Source organism: Salvia splendens, chromosome 7, assembly GCF_004379255.2.
Source record: "Salvia splendens isolate huo1 chromosome 7, SspV2, whole genome shotgun sequence".
Classification (NCBI taxonomy): domain Eukaryota; kingdom Viridiplantae; phylum Streptophyta; class Magnoliopsida; order Lamiales; family Lamiaceae; genus Salvia; species Salvia splendens.
The window spans coordinates 23,617,051-23,634,852 of record NC_056038.1 but is presented as its reverse complement, the minus strand read 5'-3'; the positions used below and the strand labels follow the sequence as shown (position 1 = coordinate 23,634,852).

The 17,802-nt window shown below is 40.2% G+C and overlaps 1 protein-coding gene and 1 long non-coding RNA gene across 3 annotated transcripts; one reads left to right on the top strand and one right to left on the bottom strand.

The window, feature by feature from the left end:
- Positions 1–12,061: 12,061 nt before the first annotated feature.
- LOC121810584 (germin-like protein subfamily 1 member 11) lies at positions 12,062–12,454 on the bottom strand. The gene has a single exon (XM_042211346.1). The coding sequence runs from the start codon at positions 12,452–12,454 to the stop codon at positions 12,062–12,064; it is 393 nt and encodes a 130-aa protein (XP_042067280.1).
- Positions 12,455–15,095: 2,641 nt separating this feature from the next.
- LOC121741361 lies at positions 15,096–17,129 on the top strand. Of its 2 annotated transcripts, XR_006037842.1 has the most exons (3): positions 15,096–15,309; positions 16,048–16,135; positions 16,898–17,129. It is a non-coding gene; the product is annotated as an uncharacterized LOC121741361 (long non-coding RNA). The 2 variants fall into 2 exon arrangements; XR_006037843.1 differs by lacking the exon at positions 16,048–16,135.
- Positions 17,130–17,802: the final 673 nt, after the last annotated feature.

Sequence of the window (17,802 nt, the reverse complement as noted above, 5' to 3'; positions counted from 1 at the left end):
AACGAAGGAAGAAAATGGCTCAAAAGGCTAAGTCATAGTGTCTTTAGTCCTTACTAATTGTGCAATTGTCATCTCAATATTAAAAGTCAGCCTCTCGTAAAGTTTCCTTTTGTAAAAATAGTAGAAAGTGTTCTACTTTTGGCTTATAACTCACATATAGAGAGGCTTCACAGTTGGTTTAGAAATTGAGCGTTTCCATCATACTTGCGTCGTTCAAATTGATCAAGTTTTTGCAATCAAGTTTTTACACGTGAGCAGACTGAATCCTTTTTCTAACTCTTCCAAAAAGTAATCAAGTCTAATTATCCAATTTCATGAATATTGCCTATTTTATTACTAACTGGAATTTGTTATTTTTGTTAAAATTTTTAGCAAGCATGATTCTATTATAACTAACCCGTCCCCCCTTCCCACTGCATATGAACTCGTCCTCGAGGGACTGGATGCAGTGGAAAAAAGGGTTAGGCACATGCAATGACACAACAACAAACAAGGGAAACTTCTCACACTTAGACCAGATACTGGGCTAAGTGTGAGGCAGTGCCAGCGATCAACACATGCTAACAAACACAGAAAAACGAAAACAAAACAGATATAGGCAGACTAAGAACATAGAAAAAGGGTATGCATACTTCTCACACTTATACCCAACACAGGTCTAAGTGTGATGCGGAATAGAGTAAAAGTTATACATACCTCAAACAAAATAAAACTAAAATTGTTTTGAAATTAACATAAGCTGAGATAGGTGGTGTACTTAGGGCTTCCTGGGGGGTTGACTTGGGGGAGCTGAAGGTGGCCTGGAGGATGTAGGACGCTGAGGTGGAGGAGAGCTTGTAGAGGGAAGTGGTGGTTGCATAGCTAAGGTCAGTTGGTGAATAGCCTGTAGAACCCTGGATTGAGCAACCAGTTGTGCGTCTGAATTTTCCACTAGCTGCGTCAGCATTTGCTCTATGCGGAGCCTCATTCATTGTTAGCGCGTGCAGCCTCCTCTGGTTCTGGTATAGTTGTTAGCTCCAACCTCTGCCTTGGCTGCCTGTCGGGACTCGCCGGCCGATCCGTCGTCATCCTCCTTTTTTCACATCTGGCCTCCTCAAGCTCTGCCTGCCTTGCTCCCTGTTGCTCTGCCTACTTCTCCTTCCGAACCTTCGAGATAAAGCGGAGTCTCCCGTCGCGCAGCCTTTCAAGTACCTGAATTCTTACAAAGAAATCAGTGTTAAACAGTTCTGGTTTTGGGCAGCGACTGGGGAGCTCTACACCCGCTTGGAATTCTAGGACCCAAATCCGCCTTAGGTAGGCTCCGAGAAGGTGGCAAACGTTGAGGTGGCGGGCAGGGCGATTGGCAATCTGACTTATCGAGTACGCAATCCAGTAGCCCAGATGCACCCTCCTCTGCTCCTTCATGCACCACATAAAATAAAGCTCGGCCAGAGTGATGATTGACAGTGTGTTATGGTGGCCAAGGAGATTGCATGCTAGGTAGGCTTGAGCAAGATGGAGGGTCGGATCGGCAATATGGTCCTCTCTGGACTCAGAAGCTTTAAACTCGGGGGCACGTCCGTTGCACAAGGCCTGCCAGACTGCCTGCTGATCAAAGTCCGACCTCCTCTGAGGAAGGCTAATGTCGCGCCCGAACCATTCTCCACTAGCGACCTGGGCTTCTTTATGCAGCCCCATTCGCACAGAGAACTCGTTCAGGGTCATCTTCTGTTTGCGCCCGAACACCCGGAAAGAAATACTCTTGGCCTCCAAGTTCGGAAGGATGTGAAGAACTCTTTGGCCAGGTCTGCGGCACGAAGGTATCCTCGATCTCTAGCAACCATTCAAAACCAATCCTAGTAATATACTGGGTAAATGTTTCCTCAACCCGGATCGTCTCCAGGGATGGCTGGTGATGTCTCCTGCCTGCCTTCAGCTTCTTCGTGTCCGTCACCCTCTGTTGGACCTCCTCATTCCACTTGGGGTGTTTTCAAATCCCAGCATCTGCCGGAGGAGGTCTGTGGTCAACACCACAGTTTGTTTGGTATGTTCGGCAGCAGAGGGTGATGCCGACCTTCCCTGTTGCTTGCGGGATGTTCGGGCCCACCGGAGTTCCCTATCCTCAATGTCATTGCCCCCATCTCCTTCTCTTGAAGGGGCAGGTTGATCAGCAATAACAATGCCCCGAGTAACGGGGCACATCTTCTTCGAAGGAGGAGGAACAGTCTCCTTCCCTTTCCTTTTCTTCCCACTTTTAATTAAGAAAATAGAACTAACATACTAAAGACTATTTACACTGACTACTAAGGACCTGACCGGGTTCCCCTAGGATGTCACTTGATCAGTTTAATAGATAAGTACTTTGTCGCTTGGTCAAGCAGACAACCCATGAGTACCCGATCATCCCTGTTACCTGATCACTGGAGAGAGATAGGCATGAGTAGTGGAATGTTGTCCACCACAAATGCCTCCATTCCTTCTCTGTATGGCTTTACCCTATGACCATTCACCATGAAGGACGGCGAATCTAGATTGCTTCCTTAAAGTTCGATTGCTCCATTCTTTCGGAGGGCAATAATGGTATAAGGACCTATCCACCTTGATCTGAGCTTTCCTGGCATCAATTTCAGTCTGGACTGGAACAGCAGTACCCTCTGGCCCACCTTGAGTTCCTTTTTGTGAAGGTTCTTATCGTGCCACATCTTGGTCCTTTCCTTGTACCACATGACAGAGTCATAGGCATCAAGACGGAGCTCTTCAAGCTCTTGTAGCTGCATTCTCTTCTCTGCAGCTCCAGCCTCGGTGTTCATATTCATTTCTTTGACTGCCCAGTAGGCTTGATGTTCCACCCCTACAGGTAAATGGCACATTTTCCCAAATACCAATCGGTACGGGGACATTCCGAAAGGCATTTTGAATACTGTCCTGTAGGCCCAGAGTGCGTCCTCGAGTCGGCGGCTCCAGTCCTTACTGGTGGGATTGACTGTTTTTTCTAGAATTGCCTTGATTTCTCTATTCGAAACCTCAGCCTGTCCATTGGACTGTGGGTGTTAAGGTGTGGATAGGCGGTGGTGGACTCCATACTTTCGCATCAAGGCTTCGATAGTTCTGCTGACGAAATGAGTTCCTTGGTCAGAGATAATAGCCCGTGGCACCCCGTATTGGGTAAATATGTTCGATTTCAAGAACTTTGCCACTTCTCTGGACTCACACGTCCTAGTTGCCTTTGCCTCGATCCATTTGGACACATAGTCCACTGCCACCAGTATGTATAGATTTCCTTCAGACGTGGGAAAGGGTCCCATGAAGTCCATTCCCCATACATCAAATATTTCGCTGACAATAATGTGGATCTGAGGCATCTCATCTCTTGTAGATATCCCTCCAGTAAGCTGGCATCGATGGCACCTTTTGCAGAATTCGTAAGCATCTTTATGTATGGAAGGCCAGTAAAAACCACTATCAAGTATTTTCCTTGCTGTCTTCTTTGGTCCAAAGTGTCCACCGCAAGCTAGTGCGCGATAGTGGATAATTACATCTTCCTGCTCCCTTTCGGGTATACAGCGTCAGATTACTTGATCTGCCCCCATTTTCCATAGGTAAGGATCGTCCCAATAGAAGTACCGGGAATCGCTCTTAAGTTTTAACTTTTGTGCCCTTGTAATCTCATCACCCCCGGATAGCTCTCCTGTTACCAAGTAGTTGGACATCTCCGCAAATCATGGCTCTTTCCGCGTGTGTTGCTCCTTGTTTCCTTGCTCAGCTTGATCAACCTCTTCCACTTGGTTGACCTACTAACATTCAGACGTTGTATTGACCAGATATAGGTGTTCCTCAGGGAAGGCGTCTGAAATGGCTTCACCGTTATCGTCTTGCAAAATTCGGCTTAGGTGATCAACCGCCTTGTTCTCGCATCCTTTTTTATCCACTGCTTCCCAATCAAACTCCTGTAAGAGGAGTACCCATCTGATCAATCGCGGCTTCGATTCCTTTTTCGTCAAGAGGTATTTGATGGCCGCATGGTCCGTATACACTATCACTTTAGACCCTAGCAAGTAAGGTCTGAACTTCTCGAATGTGAAAACCACCGATAGCATTTCCTTCTCGGTCACGTCATAGCTCCTTTGTGCCTGATTCAGAGTTTTGGAAGCGCAGAAAATGACGTAACTCTTTTCTCCGATTTTCAGACTTAATACTGCCCTTTCAACATGATTGCTAGCATCGCACATCACCTCAATGGGGTGATTCCAGTCGGGGGCATGTATTTTTGGCAAGTTTATCAATCGGTCCTTTGGGAACGCAGCCTTGCAGCCATCAGAGAACTCAAACTTCGTGTTATTCGGAAAAAGCTTCGTTAGGGCTGGGCACTTTTTGCGAAAACCTTGATGAATATTCTGTGGATCCTGGCGCATCCTAAAAAGGTTCCGACCTCCTCCTGGTCGGTAGAGTATGAGAGTTTCACTGCCTGCGTGTGCATTGCTTCGATTGTTCGAGGGTCTGCCCAGTTCGAATTCCGCCCTTTGGGTGTCAGTTTCGGTTGACACTGGAAGAGTAACTCTTCCTCCCCCACCATGAACTCTTCCAATCTCAGGACGGGGCTAATTCTGTATTGTCGATTAAAGTGGGGCGTCCCTCCCTTTTTTTTTATCATGGGATGCATATACAGCTCCGGGTGAGTTTCTATCAAGGCATGCGTTTTCTACTTGACTACCCCTTGATCCGGCCTCAGTTTTTTCTTTAATTTTCCTTCATGTTCCTGTAGATTTAGGTTGACTGGTTTGTTATTGGCCTGGTTGGTAAGGTTCTTGAGAGTCATCGGCGATGCTGGTGCGGAGATTAGTTGCCTTGTAGGCGAGGGATCTTCCTTCAGCATTCCTTTCAATGGGGCGGCTTGGTCAGGTGGTTTCTCGACCCTTCTTAGTTGGGTAACCTCTTTTGACTCAGTTGGTTGTGACTGTTGGCAAAATTTCATAATTGCCCTTCTAATAGCTTGATCGTCCATTTCTCCAGTCATCGTCGTATCAAACCATTCTGCTGCCTCTCTCTTGAGCTGTTCACTTTCAGTGGAACTAGAGGGTGGTTCTTTGAAGGATTTTTTTTTTCGGATACTTTTGTTTCCGAGGGCTGATAGCGTCTACTGTTTGAATGCTCTCACTATCCTGCGGCTTCCTCACAGCTTTGTCAATTTCGAATGTAAGTTGTTCTTCATTTAAACTTATATGTATCGTCCAATGGCGAACATTAATGACTGTGCTATCCGTAGATAGGAATGGCCTTCCCAAAAGGATGCCCACAAGCTCTTCTGCTTCGGGCTCTGTCGTCTTTAAGACGAAGAAGTCAGCGGGGTACATGAATTTGTTGACCTTGACAATTTCATCTTCCAGAACTCCATCGGGGTAAATGCAAGACCCGTCTGCTAGCTGTATTTCCATATTGGTTTCGACAAGCTTAGCATTTTCCAGCTTCTTGTATATAGAATACGGCATAATATTGATGGAAGCCCCTAAGCCGCACATTGCGTGCTCCATTTGAACGCCTCTGATGGAAATTGGGAGCATAAATACCCCTGGGTCAGTCCTCTTTGGTGGAAGATCGCTCAGTTGGATCACACCAGTCACATTTTTCTCTTCGACCATCCTCCCCTTCTCAGCAACTTGTTTATGGGTGCTAGACTCTTTTCCTTTTGTGACTTGATCAAGGGTGTTGGACTCAAGGCTTCCGTTATGATTGAGTCTAGGTGCTGGAAAACTCGCAGATGAGCTTCGACAAACTGTTTTTGATTTCAGAGAGACTGTATTGACATTTTCACGCCCTGTAGGTTGCTGCACTGTGGCTGGGAGCTTTCCCTCATTCCCTCTCAGCTCGCCCAATGACATGGCTACCTGGGACAACTGCTTTGTAAGCATTTCGAGTGCAACCCTCTGTTCTTTCTGAGTCTCTTGTATTTCTTGCATCGCGTCTTGGGGCTGATGCGAGATCATCACATCTCCGGGACCTTCAAATTGCTATTTGTTATATCGCTGATTAAATCGACCTCCTCCATGGCCTTGCTGATAGTAGCCGGAAGGTCCATACTGCTCTGGCTGGAAGTGATTCTGTGGGTTTCCTCTTTGGTACTGCGGGACATAGTTCACCATTTGATCATTTGGTAGTCTTCCCTGGTTGCCAAACTGAGGGACTTGGTGCTGGTACCCCCACTCTCCTTCCTATTGTCGGCTTGACCAGTTAGGTTGTCCTCCACTTGACCAGTTCCCTTGAGGTCCCCTTGACCATCCTGCCTGACCGCCCTGCAATTTGTTCCCTCCAGTGTTCGGCCTCTCCTGGATCCGAGCAGGCCAGTTGGGCTGCCCCTTGGTGAGTTGTAAGGGCTGCGTCGGGGGTGGTTGGCTTTGATTCTGATAAGTCCACCTAAAGTTTGGGTGGTCCCTCCACGGAGCATCTCTCTGCTTCCCTTGGATCCAGTTCCCATTCGCGTCCCAATGACCTACGGCATTCACTTGGGCTTGCGGCTCTACCTCAGGGGAGAATTCACAGTAATAATAATGATGTTCTTCTAGTGGGGACAGTTCGACACATATTGGGTCTCCTTTGGTGCAGGTGGTGGTGGCGGTCTTGCTTTCTCTATTGCCTCCAGCAGTTTCTTCTCCATTTGCTCAAATCGAGCCTCCAACTTTTCGTCATTGCGCGCCTCTGCTACATGCACTGCCCCTCTTCTATACTGGCCTCGAGATGTCTCGTATGACTGCTTAGCCTCGATCAGCCTCTCTAGTATATTTTTGGCTTAGCTAAATGGGGTTTTCGAGAAATCCCCTTGAGCTGCGAGGTTAAGGTCGTTTTTGCTGTCCACCGTAAGTCTGCCATAGAAGATTGAGTAGATCTCCCGCTCCCCCAGCTTGTGGTTGGGGCATGCTTGAAGCAGCCCTTGGAATCTGTCCCAGTATTGACCGAGGGGCTCATCGTACTCCTGTCTGGCTTCGGTAATCTCCCGTTTGAGGGCACTCGTCTTTGATGCTGGAAAGAAGCGGTCGAGGAATATCATTCAAAATTCAGCCCATGGATCCTTCTGGCAGCCTTGACAGCCAGACACCCGCATTGCCCTTTAAAACGAAGGGAATAGCTTTGAGCCTGTAATCTTCGGATGTGGATCCAGCCGGCACGGGCTGAATATCACAGTATCGGCAGAACTCCTCCAGAAATGCGTACGGACACTCTTTTGAAAGACCGTAAAAGTGGGACAAAACTACCAATACTCCTGATTTGATCGCGATGGTCCGCATCCCAGGAGTAGCGGCAATGGCATGTGTGGGCTCCTCTTCATCATGAGTGTGCAGAGATCCGATACCGGAGTCGTCAGCGACAAGGGCCATCTCTGCTGGTGTTGGTTGTGTGTTCTGTACAGCGACTGCTGCGACTTCTAATGCTGCTCTGTAACGAATGGTGACAACGCCAGCTTCCTGGACTCTCCAATGAGTGTTAGTCTCTATGTATAGAAAGGGATGATTCCAGTGTCCACCGCGTTGGTACCTTATCATGAACAGTGAAAAACAAAATGAGAAAACAAGGAAATAAGACTATATACACCTACGCACTACGCACAAACATAAAGTAACACCATGCTTCCCCGGCAACGGCGCCATTTTGGAAGGACTTGGAAAGAGATGAAAACGAGAATGTGGATCAAGTTAAATGGAATGATAACCGAACCGGTCGAATCAGTTAGCAAATGTCGTTGCCACTTAATCAATGCAGTCTTGCTCTCGCTCTTTCTTTCTTACCAAAGTAATTTGTAAACTCCTAATTTTGCACAACTTCAACAGTAAAGCGGCAAGTTCGGGGTCGATTCCACAGAGAAGTTGGTGTGCCGAGTGTGTGAGTAGTGAACAGGGGAAGGGGGGGTTGGCTGCTGCCATGCTTTAACTTGGGAGTTTTTAACTACTGTTTTTACTCTAGGCAGAATTAAACTAGCTAGCTTGATCAACGGAGATTTGACTACTGGGTCAAGTAAATTGCAGGTAACAACGGAAAAGTAAATGCGAGGATGAAAACGAAATAACTTTGATTAAGCTAAACTGAGAGCAATACAGCGTGAAATTAAAACTAAGCTAATACTTAGGAAAATAAGAAAGCAAGTAAAACCGAGAAGAATCTCGGCGGGTAATTTAAGAATACGCCGACAGAAAACAAGTATTTTGCAGCCCTTCTTTAATTCCCCTTTCTAACTACGCATTACTTTATCTAAGCTAAGCTATTCTAGAGAACTGCACTAAGCTAAACTAGACGGAAAGTAAAGGATCTCCCCTTCTTGTGATGGCACACCCTCTATTTATAAGCTCGATTCGGCCTCTAGCTGGATAACGTTCCTAACAGGGAATATTCGCTCATGCTGAGAATGAGCGACTCATTGATTGCTACGTGCCTTTCTTCTAGAATGACGACGCTTTTGAGTAACAGATTCATGACTCAGGTCCGTCCTTGCGTCTCATAAGCTAGCACGTGTCCCCTTCTAGAACGTTGTCCTTGATAACAGAATGGTGCGCCACATCTAGCTCTTTTCCTCAACGTGTTCTTCTTCTAGAAGCCAGCGTTCCCCGCCTAACTGCTTGATCACTCCCCTTGTTCAACTCCCCAATTTTTGGCCTTTTATCGCCTTTTGTACTTGCTTGATCAGTTTGGCCTTGTTGCCTTGGTCAAGTGGCATTCCTGTACATTTAACACTTGTTTTGCGCGATAAACCGATCAAGCAGCGTACATTTTACCCTTAAACCGATGCATGAAATGAGCCTTATCAATATTCTTATGAGATAGAGAGAGTATGTAATTTAGAGTAGGAGGGTCCTCTTATATTGCTTATAACATCATAATCCAAAATTAAGACCAAATCAACTCCCTTAGATTTTTAAATGAATGAATGAGATTAAATATCACGAATTTCAATAAATAGTAGATAAAATTTCAACAAAGAGGTAAGATCGTTATTTAGTTATCATATTATAATTTTTGTAGTATTTTTAATATCAACATAATGTATTACAAATATCAACACAATGACATAAGTATTTCAACACAAGTTAACAAAAATATCATCACAATTTTATTGAGATTTTACATGCATTATATTGAAATTTTTTGATGCATTTGTTGATAAAAATAAGTTTATCAACATATACGAAAACTGAAATAAAAATTATCCAATTTCATCTTTCGAACGTCGTCGGAACATAAACAATTGAGATATCATTATAATCCTTATAAAAAATAATTTAAATCGAGAGAGTTACGTAAATTTAAAGTTTTTAGATGATTTTAAAGAGATAGAAAGTAATTAGTTTTAACTACTATATATATATATATATATATTTGAAATGACATTAATACCCTTTGAATTTATTTAATTATTATTAAAATGTATAATATAATCCACTTTACATTATTTCAACCATTAGATCTCCTCATCTAAGGGTTAGGAATTGGTCTTAATTTTGGATTGCTAATTAGTTAGCAATTGATCACCACCCTAGAGGGGGTTATCCAAAAAGAAAAATGGTTAACTTAGAGTGGGACAAAGGGAATAAATATGTTGAAAGTCGCATTAATCTTGACCTTGCTAAACTGGGTTCGAATGTAGTATTCAAAACCTGGAATGCGGGTGTGCAAGACTTTGAGATGGGCCGTCACTAAAGCTCTCACGTTCACGAGAATTTTTAGGATGCTTCCCAAAGGATTACAAGTTTGCTCATAAAATTAATTAAAATACAATAACAGAGAAACCTTAGACATGATCATAGGGATGCAATTAAATCCCTTCATTCCACAATACTTGAAGTATTTCTTTATGGCACGAGATTTTAAAAAGTTAAATTTAGTGAGTTAAATGGAGGTAAAATAAAGTAGGGAGAGAATAAACTAGGAGAGAGAATAAAATTTAGTGAGTTAAATGGAGGTAAAATAAAGTTAAATAAAGTATTCCGCGTGGTGCAGTTTCATTGGGCGGTGACACCCACTCGTGCCCCTACGAGTGGACATCGTTTTGACCATTGAAAAATTAATTACTTTTTTAAAAAAAAGTCAGAAATTAATTAAAAGTTATAAAACTATGTCTCTTCCACAAATATAACCGTTATTATATTATGTTCTCTTTTTATTATATATTTTTTTTATCCCTAATTCATTCCAAAATCATCTATAAATACCTCATCCATTGGATAATGTTTTTCACACAATAAAATCTCTCACCCACTTTTGTCTCAAAATTCTCATTATAAATTCAATTATGGCTGAATTGCCATAGGACATGGAGGGGGTTGTACACAACCAGCCACAAAAGGCTATCACCCGACGATTGTGCTAGAGGTAGTCACCGACTTCCGCTTATGGATTGATTTGGCATGCATTTTTCAGGGTTTGTGTATCGAACAACGATATCAATATGCTCAACCACTTCGACGTCTTCAAAAATATTTTAAACTGTAGAGCATTGACAATATCCTTCACGGCTAATGACCAAGAAAACAACAACAGGTACTATCTCTCCGATGGTATCTATCCGAAGTGATAGATCTTCGTGAAGACGCTCAACATGCCGCAATACCTCAAACGTGTTCTTTTTGTGGCTTAGCAAGAGTCAGCTGGAAAAGATGTGGAATGAGCTTCCGAGGTTCTTTAAGCACGGTTCACGATTGTCAAAGTCTCGAGTCATTCTTGGTATGTACATAACCTCACCAACATCATGTATGTGTATTATCCATGTACAACACGATAATTGAAAACGAAGGACCAAACGTGGAAAATTGGCTCAATGAAGATACCCCCAGCAGCTCCACCGCAAAAGTCCCCACGCGAGGGTGCGCCGTCACCGTTCCGCAAGTTCTTACAACGTCGGGCAACGACGTGCGATTCCGTCGCCCATACCCAAATCCAGGAAGATCTAATCGAGCATATTTGGTCCAGATTTAGCAATGTATAGCCAATCTCCTACAATATTTTTCTAGTGTAACTTTTCACCTATGGTAGCTGCTTTACCACTAAAATTCTAGTGATGGTTTGTTCTACCGATTCGATTTAGGATTATGTATTTTATTTCTTACAATAGATTACAATTTTAGGATTTCAATATGTAATTTTGATTTTTCTCAATAAAATGTCATATTTATGATTTATAAATAATGTTTAGTTTAAATTAAATTGGTTGGGAAAAATAGAAATTATAAAGGATATGAAGAAGTGACACTAATGAATAGTTAAGAGAAGAGATGGTGGAAAGATAAATGGTTGTAGGTAGTATACTCCTTCCGTCCTTTAGAAGTAGGAACTTTTGAAACGACACGCATTTTAATGCGAAATTAGTAAAGTGAGAGACAGATAGAAAGACATGTGTCTCATCTCATTAGAGAGAAATTTTTATTTAAATAGAAAATTTCTATTTTTAGATGACGGATCAGAATGGAAATAGTTTATATTTTGGACATGAGAATTCAAGGAATTGATGTTTAAAAGTTAAGTGGAGATATAATAAAGTATAAAAGATACTCAGTCCGTGATCACATTAAAAGTGACACATTTTTTTTGGGTTGTCCCACTAAAAATAATTCTAAATAGAAGCAACATAATCTCTAGTTTTTTATCTCTCATACTTTATTCTCTTCCCACTTTATAAAGAAAACAACATTACATAAAATAGGGGAGATAAAATAGAGTAAAAGAATAAGTGAAAAATAAAGTTTAGTGGAACGGAGGGAGTAATAAAGTAGGGGAAGAAAGAGAGTAAAAGAAGAAGTGTAAATAAAGTTTTTGCCAAAGAAAGAAAAATAGTTTGGAACTGGGATATAATGCAAATAGCTTAGTAGAAGTTCAAATTTAATTAGTACTCCCTCTGTCCCTAATAATTTGGCACTTGTACGGATTTTAAGAAATTATATAGTATTTCCTTTATTTATGAATAAATGTTCAGCACAAACTTTAAAATTCTACGAAAAAGATACTAATAAAGAAATATATTTTTATTCCAATGAGAATTATTACAATTATTATTTATTGAAGATTAAAGACTGTTTATCACCATACATGGTGAAGTAGCATACAAGGATTAAATATACCACATCTTTGTCTGCAAATCTTTTACAGTTTTTTCATCCAGCTTAAACGCTCCGGCTAGATAAGTGCTGTTGATGGCAGGCTTGGCCGTGAAAACCGAGTCGGGCATGTAAATAAAGCCTGGATTCTGGCTTTTGAACGAGACCGTTATGACACATTTCTCGCTGGCTACGTTTCGTACAGTGTGAACGAGGCCGAAAGGAATCATGATGGCATCACCTTTGTTAAGAACTTTGCTGTAATATTTGTAGGCAGGATACGAGGTTACAAATCCAACCTCCATTGTACCTTCCAATATATAGATGATCTCCGACGCCCTACGGTGCCTGTGCGGTGGCAAGTACCCATTCGGTGCAAACTCCACGCGTATAAATGTCTGGCCCATAGCAGCTGCAGATGCAAAGACGGGGGCAACGCTGTACGAATTATAGTGTCCGGGCCGGTCCAGACCGCTCAAGGAGAAGTCATTGGGGGTAACAAATTTAGATATTTTACATTTAAAATAAAATTGTTATTATTAATTAATTTTATATAAACTATGAGTCTCATTATTCACAAATCCAGTCTTAAAGACCAAACTAGAGACCAAATTTGGGCCCTTAGATCTTAAATTTGATGGATAAGATTAGACAATTAAGGGTTATTTTTCGTAGTTCATTGCATACACAATTTACTTCAACGCGGGGGTATTTACGTCATTTTGTAATTAGGGTAAAAAATTAGAGTTCTCAGATTACATAAAATTAACTCATTCACATTCCACCTCCTCCCTCTTCTTCTCTCAAGACCTCTCTGAGAAAGCAACGATTCTTCATCTTCATCCATCATCTCCGACCGATTCAACTGAAATCAACGACAATCATCCCCGATTCAGCATCTCAATCGGTCGATTTAGCATCTATATCCGCCGATTCATCATCTAAATCCGCCGATTCAGCCTCTTCATCTTCGCGGTACAGACGCCGTCGCACTCCTTCAGCGCCGTCACCTCACCATAGCCGCTGTCAGTGTGCCATTGTTGCAGATTTGCCGTCGCGACCACCGTTATTTTGCGCTCAGAGTTTTCTTACTCCATCGCTACCTATGTCCGCTCGAAGCTACATCATAGTCATCTACTTCGCGCTGGCTCTGCTCACCGTGTTTGTTGCTGCTGCCGAGTCACCACCGTGGACAGATGTGCCTCACCGTTGTTGCTGAGTACAGATAACTTTTGAATACTGAATTGATGGTAATACTTGGTTAAAAAATGCGATGAGCAAGTGAGATTTGTGCGGAAAAGGTGACTCAATTTGTTTGATTACTCAATCCATTTGTTCAATAATTGGGGGGAGTTATGATTTTCTTAAGCTGAAGGCTCTTCCGTGGACACTGCAGAAATGAAGTAATATGTGTAGAAGCATTTGAAGTCCTACTGGAATGAAGTAAAAACCTAGTCCAACGATGTAATAATATTTTTCAATGAAGTAATAAATCTATTGGAATAAATTGTATTTTTACACTAAATAAAGTAAAAACCTTGTTTAGTGAATTCGAATGAAGCATGTGTTGAATCATTTGAAAACCTACTGGAATGAACTAAAAACCTATTTGAATGAAGTAACGACCCATTTGAATGAAGTAATAAACCTATTAGAATGAAGTAATACCCACTGGAATGAAGTAAAAATCTATTTATTCGATGATTGACCTATTGGAATGAAGTAACGACCCCATTTGAATATAATCTAATTTGGTCGCTAGTTTGGTCTTTAAAATTGGTCGACATTGATCGAAACTCCCGTTATATGCAAATCCACCCCTTGGTGCAGAACTAGAGACCAAATTAGAGCCCTTAGATATAGTTTTTTATGGATGAGATGAGAAGATGGAGTGAAAGTTTCCATCCTTCATCAGATAGCCACATTACTTCAACCGAGGGTCTTTTTTTGTCAAATTACATTAATAGTTTATTACTTCACTACAATAGTTAATTACTTAATTTCAGTAGTTTATTACTTCATTCCACTTTGAATTCAAATTTGTTTAAACTTTTTACAAACTTTAAAGCGAATGGACATTGTGAAGTGTTTTAACAATGAAGTATTTTTATTATGATGTATTCATATGTCAGTGTTGATGAAGTTATAACCTTCATTTAACAAGGTAGTGGACTGAAGTAATAACTCACTTGAAGTTCAATGAAGTAAAAACCTATTTTGATGAAGTGATATATACATGTTGAATGAATTAATTGTACGTATGAATGAAGCAGTGATCACTCTTTCTTATCTAGCTCAAAAATCCTTTAGAGTAATAACATAGCCGAATGAAGTGATGTAACTATTTGAATGAAGTAGTAAAATAGAAAATGAAGTAATGAGTTAGTCAATGAAGTAATAAGAAAGTTAAATAATGAAGTACTTAATAATCTAACTGAATGAAGTAATAATCTAACTGAAATAAGTAATATCCTAGTTGAATGAAGTAATAATCTTACTGAAAGAAGTAATATCCTAGTTGAATGAAGTAATATAGAAATCTAAATATTGGCGATTTCCACACTTGTTCTTCTCCAATTTGAAATGCCTTCAATCAACCGCGACGATTGAGGAAGACAGCGCTGCTCTGCAGCTTCTTCCTCTTCTCGATTTTGTATGCATCATGTTTGTGTGTGTGTGTGTGTGTCCGTGTTCCAAGTGCAATTTACATAGCTGTTGTATCAATAAAAAAAAGAAGAAGATGATTGTAATATCCCAACCTTAGAAGAATTAGGAATTAGAGATTAGAATTTATAGTTTAGTTAGTGGCTTTATATGTATATGTTTTTGTTAGGAATAGAAGAGATAAATATAGAATTTTTTTTGGAAATTTAGAAAAAAAGAATGAAATAAAGAAAAAGAAGAAAGAAAAAGAATATGAAGTTGATGAGTAAGTTAGTAGGAAAAAAAAGTGTCATGTGGAGAAAATTAGGAAAAAAAAATAAGGAAAGGAAAATAGGAAAATAATACCCATCCTCTTCTTTCTTCTCTCTCTCTTTTTTTTCGTTCTCCATCTGCCCATGCCAACTTCATCTCTGTGTAAATTTTCAATAGCCCTCTACTCCCTCCGATCAGCCACCGTGACAGCTCCGATCACTCCATCGTGTAACATGTAACACACTTCATCAATTCAAGCTATCAATTCCCCCTTTTTCCTCTCAATTTTAGAGCTTAGGTTGCAAACCCACATCCACTTATCTTTGGAAAATAGTTGAAATTAGAGGTTAGATTCCTCCATAACATCTTCAATCATGTTTCTAAGTATAGTAGTGATGTTAATTTGATGTGATTCTTTTTGGTTGGTCGAAAATTAGGGTTCATAGAATTGGAGATTTTGTTGTTTTGATGCTTTGGTGTAATTTGGCTATTGAATTATGCAATTGGAAGTATGATATGATAGTTAAGCAAGAAAGTGATAGGAAAAATCTGAGTTGTTTTGGGATTTCTTTTGTTGGAGAAATAGCTTGTTTGTAGGCTGTTCTGGTGCTGATTTACTGATCCGTTTCGGCCACTTTAACATGCTAGAATTTATGTTCTAAAATTTTTAATGCATACTATCAGGTATTGGGAAGATGTCTGCAAAATTTCAGAGCATTTCATCAACGTTTGCCATTTTTAAAAATTCATGTTAAACAGTCGCCAGAATCTGTCACAAACTGGCAGGCTGTAGTAAAACGTCCATAACTCCCTAATCCCTTGTAATTTTGAGGAAAACCTTTTTTGTAATTAAAATAGACATCTAGAGGTTTATTTTGGTGTAGGGCTCGACCCCTAGTTGTCTCCAAGCTAAGTCAGTTTATTATATGAAGATGATGTAATGCAGTCAATGATTTTAAAGCTTTAAAAGTTGATAATAGAGGTTTTTATGCTAAAAGGGAGATAGATAGATGTGATATTTTGGCTTCTATATTTGTGCTTTAAGTGTTTATTTATGAAGTGTATGTGGCTATTTTAAACTTAGGTGAACACGGTGCAAGCACAAGCAATAAGGGAAAGGAGTACCTCCATGGTTGACTAAGCCAGTAATAGCGTTTTTTTGACGTGTACAGGTAGTGTACGCGTGTTCTAGAATTTAATTCCTTTAACTTCGATAAATATTACTATTTGTTTGTGTGATTCGCATACTTATGCCATAGAGCTTAAAATGATTGTGTGGATTTTGTATACTTCAAAGTGATGCAAATAGCTATATGTGTTGAATAATGTGAAAGTTGATGTGAAATAGTTGCGTTACGCCCCATTGCTTGAGTGAATCACAGGGTATAGTTGGCATGCCATAGGACAACAGTACTGCACACATGTTGATCACTCGTCTTCTGGATAACCGAAGCGATGATCTATATGATATATCGATTGTTGAAATGTACCCTATAGGGGTAACATATGACAGTTGCCTTGCATAGGCCATATGGAAGATTACAGTGTCCGATACGGACTTACATGATAGACGCCCTCATAGGGCTACAGATAGTGTCCGTGTACCCGTGTCCATCACTAAGCATAACTTGAGGGCTGAATGTGACTTTCTATTTTTGAAATAATATGGTTGTGTTTTGAATTCTTTAAACAATTATGTTTTCCTCAGGTAAAAGTATGTTGTATTGTGTTATATAGTTCTGATTGATATGTGATAGATGACTATTATTGAAAGTATTACATGATTAAATTGAATATGTGTTGTACGACATTCCAGGTAATAAAGTGTTTACTTGTGATAGTGATATGGATTGAAGTTGTAGAGGTTTTATTCTGGAATGCGATTACACTACGAGCTTTTAGAAGCTCACCCCCTTTTCTTCTCTCTCTTGCAGAGTATAGAAGCGAGTGAACTCGCTAGTTGGCAGCAGCACGTGTCAAGTCACCACCTCTTTTTTTTGCTGGTACAGTCGGAGTTTACACGTGGCATGCTTAGGTTATCTTTTGTTGTAAATAGTTGGGTTACAAACGTAAGGTTATAACCTTCTTTTTGCTAGTGGAGTTGTATATATCTATCTAAACAGGTTAATGTTATTTTGTTATGTATAGTTGTAATCAGTTGTGTTATCAGGTTTAGTTACTTATATGATAGTGTTGTTATGATGAGTGTTTGCAAAATGATTAAAAAAAAAATAGGCAGGTTTTATTTATCGATCGTACCGAAAGGTAACATCACTTATTTGGTTAAAACTAACCGAGTAAGGGGTGTTACAATGATGGCTTTGATAAGTCCGGTTTGGTTGCAGAAAGGTTCAGCTCTTTATCAAAAAAAAAATCCAAATTAAGTAGTGAAAAATGCTCTTATTTTTTAAATTATATTTTTCCAAATTTTCATTTTTGTCAAATTATATTTATAGTTTATTACTTCATCCAGTAGATTTATTACTTCATTCCAATAGTTAATTACTTCATTCCAAAAGATTATTATTTCATTCTATTTTGAATTTGAATTTGTTTAACATTTTTACAAAATTTAAAGCGAATAGACTGTGTGAAGTGTTTTCAAAATGAAGTATTTATTCTTTATTATGATGTATGTCAACGTTGATGAATTTATAACCTCATTTAATAAGGTAATGGACTGAAGTAATAACCCAATTGAAGTTCAATGAAGTAAAATCCTATTGGGATGAAGTGGTATACATGTTGAATGAAATAAATTAATGTCGTCACTTTTCACTTACTTTCAAGCAGTCGCTCAATTATTCAAGTCAACAAATAAAATGATTGTCACTTTCAC

Excerpts from the sequence above, each read along its gene's own strand:
- LOC121810584 (XM_042211346.1), bottom strand. The coding sequence starts at position 12,454 with ATGGGCCAGACATTTATACGCGTGGAGTTTGCACCGAATGGGTACTTG.